The sequence below is a fragment of the Oratosquilla oratoria genome, unplaced genomic scaffold (assembly GCF_046742065.1).
Source record: "Oratosquilla oratoria isolate Oo_2021 unplaced genomic scaffold, ASM4674206v1 SCAFFOLD332, whole genome shotgun sequence".
Lineage (NCBI taxonomy): Eukaryota > Metazoa > Arthropoda > Malacostraca > Stomatopoda > Squillidae > Oratosquilla > Oratosquilla oratoria.
The window spans coordinates 58,169-66,782 of NW_027467682.1; the positions used below are offsets into that span (position 1 = coordinate 58,169).

At 41.0% G+C, this 8,614-nt stretch overlaps 1 protein-coding gene across 1 annotated transcript; it reads left to right on the forward strand.

Annotated features, from left to right (window-relative positions):
- Positions 1-4,952: 4,952 nt before the first annotated feature.
- LOC143023093 (uncharacterized) lies at positions 4,953-8,614 on the forward strand. The gene is made up of 3 exons (XM_076181573.1): positions 4,953-5,262; positions 7,710-7,789; positions 8,224-8,614. Exons 1-3 carry the CDS (start codon positions 5,062-5,064, stop codon positions 8,240-8,242), a joined length of 300 nt encoding a protein of 99 aa, XP_076037688.1. The 5' UTR covers positions 4,953-5,061; the 3' UTR covers positions 8,243-8,614.

The following is an 8,614-nucleotide window of genomic DNA, read 5'->3' on the forward strand; positions in this document are numbered from 1 at the left end:
AAGGTGATCTGGTATTGGATTTAACAAAGTATATATGGGCCCTCTGGGCAAAATACAGTAAGTGCCGGGCCTTGACCTCGGGCATACTTGGCTGGCAGGCTCTTGACCTGCTCAGCTCTCCTCTTTTGGTTACAAAACGTTTACATAATATAGGGGGTTAGTGGGTTGTCGTAAGTAAAGGTGTTAGTTTCGCCATTCTTAAGCATTGGGGTTAGTTTTATGTGTGGGGGTTAGTCGTATGGTTGGTGGGTTACGGTTAGACATGATATATATATGTTAGCTTATGGGTATTATAACAGGGTCAGGTATAATAAAGGGGGTTTAATGGGTTTCTCTGGTGACATTAGGCATCTTCGTGTGGCGATATCTTGTTTGTCTGAATTAGTGCTGCGTTAGGTTGCTGTGGTAAGATGCTTGTTCTGGGAAAGCGAAGTCAACATGAGGGGAGTCTTGCTGAATGTGAGTTCTCTATCGCATGCATGTGGATCACGTGCGTGGTAGTAGGTGATGGTTAGTAATGGTTACATTTTTTTCTGTCACTGATCCAAGCTCTAACCCATTCTAACTCTTTTCCTCCTATGCCATGGGCTTTGACTTTATTTAGTAGTCTCTGGTGGGGCACCTTGTCGAACGCTTTGCTAAGTTCAAGGTAAATAACATCGTAACTATCATTGTTATATGACGCCTTATATACTTTAGTGTAAAAGGATAGAAGATTAGTCACACATGCTGTGTGTCATAAATCAAATTATGTCTTTTGGTGTATTCTCTGAGTCTATTAACGATTATTGATTCAAGTAACTGATTCTAAATTGATTGGCCTGTAGTAGCATTTTGGCGATTTATCTCCCTTTTTGAAAACAGGAACAACGTTTGCCTACCTCCAATCAATAGGCACAAAACCAGTGTCTACCGACATATTAAGTGTTTTTGTTAACTGGTCGCAGATTTCAAATTTACACTCTTTTAAGCACTCTCGGGAAAATTTCGTCTGGACCCGGAGATTTTGTAGCTTCAAATCTTTCAATCTGCTTCACTACTTCTACCTTACTAATGCTGATATTAGATAGTCTACTTTCTTCTTTCTCACTGAAAATCGAATCGCAGTCAGGTACCTTATCTAACTTCTCTTTAGTGAACACTGAAAGAAAATATTTGTTAAACACCTCATTTTTTTTTTTTTTTTTTTTCGATTCTATCATGACATTTTCGTCATTTTGTATTGGGCCTATCCTTTCCTTATTTTTTGTTCAGCAGAGACGAAAGAAGCCCTATGGGTTGGATCTCGCTTGTCTGGCAGCCTTATTTTCATAGCTACGTTTTGCTGTGCACGTCTTCTTTTTCACCAGTTCTGCCATATCTTTATATTTGGATCTAAGGTGTGTTCCCCCCCCCTCTTTTCATTCCGATCTCAGGTTTCAGCCTGTCCGTCATGCATTTGGGAGTATTACTATTCTTAAGTATTGATTTAAGGGGAATACATTTATTTTGCGCATTTAGAATTAAATCTGTTAGGTTACAATACATTTCGTCCAAATCGCTGACCTGGCTGTTCACCCCGCACCCGCAAGTGTCCTGACCCAAGGTACATATACCCTCCGTGACCCGACCACTGACCGCGTTAATGACGTCCGGACTGACCGTATATCTGACCCCGTCACATCCCCTGGGTCGGTCCCGTAAGTGATCGAATGTCTCTATAGTTTCTCATCTCAAAATTGGCTCTCCTGAAGTCAAGTATTTGAACGTACTTTTTGATTCTTCCCAAATAATATTAAATCTTATTTTTTGATGATCGCTAGAGCCCAGACTATCTCCCACTTTTACGTTACTCGTTAGGTGCTCATTATTAGTTAAAAGTAAGTCCAGAATATTCTCTCTCTTCGTGGGATCGGTAATCAATTGTTTTAGGAAGTTATCCTGTACTACACATAAGAAAATTTTCGCTTCCTGATTTTCTACTAAAATTTCCAAGTTAATGCTTCTATAATTAAAGTCTCCCATGATCACAACGTTTTTGTACTGAGACGTCTTGCAAATTTCATGACCCAGGGGATCAGTCTGCTCAATGCTGAGGTTAGGAGGCCTATATAGGACGCCAATAAAGTTTCTTATTCTTGCCTATAATTTCCACCTAAATATATCCCGTACCATCCTCTTCCTTAATCGAATTGATGATAATATATTTTATTGTATTTTTAACGAAAAGTGCTACCTCTGCACCACTCTTGCCAACCCTATCCATGTGAAATAAATAAATATATTTATATATATATATATATATATATATATATATATATATATATATATATATATATATATATATATATATATGTGTGTGGAAAATACTTTCGTATATTACATCTCCAGACTAAATGACAGAGATACAGGGTTGTGTTTAAATGTAAGTATCAGGTGGCAACCATAGGGGGAATGGGGGAGACAATACAACGTGAGGAGGGGGGATGACCTTACCTCTATCGTCCTGACCAACGCATAAGGCTCAATCTGGCGGAAAGATCTTGGTCACCATTTGGGTTACCAATTTATCACATTTAAAATGACCATAGCTTAAGTTTATATTTTTATCAAACGTGCATGATATTAAGCAGGATTCTTTTATATTTCTTTCTTGTAGGCTTTTTCCTTTTGCTAAAATTGTTGCCTTAGACCAATCAATATGATGGTTGTATAATGCTTTATGTTGAAATAACGCATTATTTGCCTGGGCAGATTTCACACTATATTTATGTTGGGAAATCCTTGTTTCCAAGTTTTTCCCACTTTGTCCAATATAAAATCTGTCACTACTGTTTCAAGAGTTTCTTTGTGCAGACTCCTTTGAAATTTAGGCGCTAATGACTGATGATCTATGAGGTATATTATTTTATTTTCTTTGGAATGATTACTACTTTCGTACTCGTAATTCCTCAGTGATCACAGAGTACATCACAAATCTGATCATCTCTGTTTTGGAAGTATACAGTCTGCATATATTTTCTGACCCTATATCTACAAAGATTTGGTTTAACCGTGCTTTTTTCATGTTATACAATAATATGACAAGGCTTATGAAATGTAACGTGCCCCTCAAATTCCTGAGAATAATCAGTTATTTACTTCTGTCTAGAATTGAATAGATCCTGTTCTCCATGAAAACTTTACTTCCTCTAATTCTTCACACGATTTATGAAACCTAGCTAACATGTCCAAAACTTAACATCTATGTCTGTACTTCCTTTCTTCCACAGCTGCGACAATACTGTCTCTTCCACTGGAAAAGCTGACCTCTGCTGAAGCTTTCACTAAATGATATTTTAGACAATGCCGGTTCTGTTTCCTCTTATTTAGTAATACATTCCATCCGAATTTCTTCTAAGATTTTTTTCCCTGCAATATCTGGCTTTGACATTAGGATTTAAGGTATGGACGGAGTATCTCTGTCACTCTTAAAAACTGTGCTCTGTGCTAACTCTTCCTGACTAGGCAAACTGTTCCACCTTTATCAATTTGTTCTTTCCATTTATGCTGGAGATATGCTCACATTCACTGGTGAATTTAGAGAGCCATGTTTATCAATGTGATAGCCGTATGAACACGTAAGGTTCATAAACATTCACAAGCTGCATGCAAATTGTTATGTAACTAATGAATTTACAACAATGGAAACACATTGACCACATGTAGCGCCAAAACTACTCGTACTGTCCCGTACTTCCAAGTTACCCTCATACGTACCTATCACTTCCTTTACTTACTCCTTTTCCTTTTTTTTTTTTTTTTTTTTCCCTTACCGTTCTATAGTTACGCCCACTGTTATGGTCGGCCACTGGTCCTGTAAATGCAACCTCTGGCATCACACAAAAACTTATTCTATTTCCTACTTTTTTCTTTCTACTCTTGACCAAATATTTTCCCCTATACATTCTTATGCAGCTGCCCTTCTCAAACTGAGCGTCATTCTATAAGCATCACTTCAGAATACCTGGCTTCTGAGCTTTCTATTATCTGACTAGGGTAGGAAGAACTTTGTCGTTCACCGCTGCCAAGCCTCAATTTTACCACCTGTTTACTTGAGAGAGGCATTTATAGAGGTATCAACTTTGCTTTGATGTCACGAAAAATTTTCCTTCTAACACCTTAAATATTCTTGGATCCTTTACTGGCCTCAAATGAAAGAACTCATATTTCAACTGTTGCCTGGTCTATTTTTTTTTTTTTTCAAACTTCACCTTAGCTGCTGATCCTATGTAATATTAGTAGTTCAGCCTTAATGGTTCACGGCAGCACCGGCTTATCCCCAGAGAGACGATACAGCCTTCATACCTCACTGCGGTGGCATGTTGGAATAGCTGTAGTTGCCAATAAAGTCTGAAATCAGTGTGATCAGCTCGACCATACTAATTAGCTGCTAGCATACATATGTGACACTTATCTACCGTGCCTCTGATGTCAACCGTTGTGGAGAGGGGTTAAAAAGCCTTTTGCATTCCCCGGGGATCGAACTCGAACTTCCCGCGTACCGAGACAGGAAAGTTACCTACTACGCCACGCAGGCTCAATACTGATCTTATACAGAGGATTAATTTGCCATTGTAAGTGGTATACTTCTCATGTTTAAGGTGAATCATTTCACATTTTACTCCAGTACAGGGGATGGTGAACGGTTGGAGGTGGTGATTGGGTGGTGGTAGTGACTGGTTGATGGTAAATGAATGGGGACAATTGTGGTGACTGGATTGTGGTAGTGGTGATCACGTGGAGAAACTAAATAGTGAGGTTTCCAATTAGCTGATGATGTAGTAAGACTGGTGAATCTGTTACTAAACGATGGGCAAACATGCACAACAGCTTGTGAGAACGAAAGAAGGATGAGAGTAGAAATGGGAGGGAGGTGATGTAGAAGGGGACGGGAGAGGAAGAGGCAGTAGGGATGGCGCCGAGAAGGATATAAGACTGCTCACGCAGAGTGAGAACACACTTGCTCTCCCACCTCAACCAATCTTACAACCACCACCACAGCAACAACGTAAAGAGTTCACACCACCACCAAAGACGAGAATGGCTCATTTGACCTTCTTCCTTATCCTAGCCGCATGCCTGGCTCTCCCTGCCCTCAGCCAGGTCACTTTCTCCAAGTCTTGGGTACCACAGGGCAAGCGCGCCAGCCCTCCTTCTGGAATGGCAGCAACCCTCGAAGTGCCTGACTCCTGCCGAGAAGCCAAGTTCGCCGTGCTCACCGAAGTGTCCAACGCTCTCATGGTATGTGCTCTCTCCCGAAACTCGCTCTTCTTCACCATTCCCGGGTAGCTAGCCTCTCGCTGAGACCCACTCGATCAGCGGGTCAATGTTTTTTATATCACCCGAGAACCTAGATTGCACACCTTAAGATCTAGTAGAACGTCATTCATAGGTGTTGAAGAACGTGTACCGTTTAAGGTCTACCACGGAAATAGATGGAATTTTGTGATTTGTACAGATTCTTTAATGAATGCCCTTCCCCTACCACCAACCCACCCATGGGATCTCGTTCGGTCTCGTGGAAATAGGATTTTTTGTTTTGTATGTCCCATCCATGCCCCCAATTAAGTCCAGTTTTCTCCGTGCCCTCGATATCACCATACCGTTCGTAACTCTTAGACTATGAACCCAAACATGTATTGCTTTGTTCCCTATAACCAGTTAGCTCCCCCTCTATTATTATATTCCTTTTCTCCTGTAGACACCATCGCACTTCGTTATGAATTCCTCGGACATGATATCCCACCCAATTATGTGCTGATTTTGCCGTATCAGTGTCCTTCGACATACAGTTTCCGCCAGAACGCCGCCTATCAGTGTCCTTTGCCAGAGTCTTAGACATTTTACTTTTCTTATAGAAGCAATGGAAGGGGAAAAGAAGCAGTCTGTACTGCAACAATTACTGCGGTATTATATTGCTCAGTGTGCCGAGCAAACTTCTCCGTCTGTTGCTGGAACGGGTTCGCTCTCGTCTACGATAGCTCCATAGGCCTGATCAAACTAAATTTACACTTTGTAAATCAGTAACTGATTAGATTCTAGCGTTTCGTGTTCTTATGGAGCGCTAATGTGAAATTTAATAGGGACTGCTTATAATTTGGGTTAATCTCGAGAGGGAGTTTGTATCGTGATATACTCTGGGATCTGCGGATGTGTGGAAATTTTAAAAGGATTATTGAACTGATGTCTGAATTATTCTTTAGGGAGAAAAGTGCTGTGTAGTGTGGAGGAGACGTGTCCGTCTTTTTTCCTGTAAATTCAGGGATAATACAGGGATGTGTCCTCTCCCCGACACTTTTCAACATCTGTATCTTTACGAGTACATCCATTGGCAACACTAAGGTCATCGTCCCTGTCTTCACCGACGATGATATGCTTCCTGCAGGATCAATGGAACTCCTGAATGAAGTCATGGAGTCACTCATAGACCAAGATCAAGGTCCAGGCGTTCGGGGACTCACTAGGGATAATACAGTTCATTCTGTCCATGCATGTGGCGAGGGCACTGAGGTCTTGGAAAACTTCGCATGGCTTTGTAGTGCAGCGTGAAATAATGATGGGTCAAGTCAGGAAGTACTTCGATGGATTGCCATGGCTCATGGTATTGAGGACTCGTTCAACCAGAGTATGTATGGAGTCGTTGACACTTATGTAGGAGGATTAAGATCCGAATCTTCCAGTTGCTTGTGATCCCTCTCTAGCTATACGGTTGTGAGACATGGACACTGAATGCTGACTTGAAGAGATGTCTCAACGTCTTAGGTACCAAGTGTCTTCGGAGAATTATGGGGCTATTCCTGGTATGACATATCAAACCAGCAACATTTTCGTGACAATCAGCCAAGGTCTATTACCAGCATAAATTGTAAAGGTCAACTCCAGTCAAATAGGCATGTGCCACGCTTAGCTGATGATGATCTCACTCATAAGTTTAATCCAAAAGACATTTCTCAGTGGAGGAAGCGGAAGGGACGCCCACAAAACTTATGGATGGACCAAGTGAACGTAACTTACCGAGAGCTGTTTGGAATGGGAAGGGCTACTACATGGGGGTTTGCGCGTGGAAACTGCGAATAATGGCATCAGCGGCGGATATTCCCCATTCTGGTAACATGCCTAGACTGAGTCTCACAGTACACTCTCTTGTTTAATACAATATCATTCCAGCAATACCCCATGATTCTCCGAGGGCACATGGTACCAATGACATCGACGGAATAGAGTTGTGAAGCATTCTTTTGTGATCGGAGACTAATTTCCTTTCAAATAGAAAGGCTGATCACTCTTAGCTTGTACTCTCCTCCCTTGCTGTTACCCTCCTTTGATATTGCGTTTACCATACCTTTTCATGTTTTGTTTTTTTGTTTTGTTTTTCTTGGCAATCTGTGATGGGTGACATAACACTCCTACTACATTCCCCTGCATGTCACAAAAGGCAACTAAGTGGGCGGACTAGGGACCTCCTCTTTTCGTGTTTTTCTCTCAGGTAGTCTGGGCAAAAATTATGATCTGACTCAGCCATTCCCCTCATATAGGGGACGAACACATTTACATGTAGTTATGGCATGGCAACATCTACCGGATGGAGCTCCAAGCTGCTTAGCAGGGAGTTTATATTTAATATCTTTGCCAGGTGACACCGTTGTTATTGGATGGCAGTAGCCCGTAACGTCTTTCCATTTTTCCAGACCCTCATCGAGGAAGTTTCTCAGGAAGCACTTGACGAAAACCTCCCCGCCCTCAGGCTCAAGAACGCTTTCGTTTCCAGGTAGGTTGCTCTCATCAGTGATATCGCCGGTCACCTTTTTCATCTTCACCCCTCTGCACAGCCTCCTTTTCCTCTCTCCTTTTTCTTATCATTAATGCTCACTCCATTCCCTTCGAATTTCATCCTACCCTGCTGTTCTTTCCGCCGTACCTCGTCCGGAAGACCTCTAACTATATTGCTGTTTTTTAAGTACTTCCATTGGTGGAACTAACTTTCGTGTCTTCAAAAGCCACTATAGTAAACCTTGTATATACAATTCCTTCCCGCGAGCATGACCAGCTTTCTTGTTAATGAACTCGCTCCAACAATGCCAAACTATGAAACATGTGTATCTTTTTGTAAGAACAATGGATTATTTCAAATGTTGGAAACTCAAACAAATATTCTTTTTACTTCTACATGCATCTCTCTAGATATTTCTTTCTCTCACACAGAAAACGACGAATGGCTTAAAGAACTAAGCTCTCATCACGGACGGGTCTCACCGCTAATTCAGCATCTGCCAAAGATTGTCATTCTACTTGGAACGGTGTGCAGTCAAGAACATCCGCCATGGAATACTTGAACTTTTCTTAAAAAATATTCTTGTAGTAGTTATTGATGAAGTATGTGCGAGTTACATTGATATGTTATTTGATAGATCTGATACTTTTTTTAGTTATTAAAGACTGTAAAAGCACATGTGGTCAATTAGTATTCACAAATTTTACTAGTGTCTTGCAAAACATGTAACGGGAGAAATTTTACGCAATTTCCAGAGAAGGTAATGATTCATAGAAAATACCTGAAATAAGTTCTTTCAGTATCAAACCCCCCTCTCTTTCA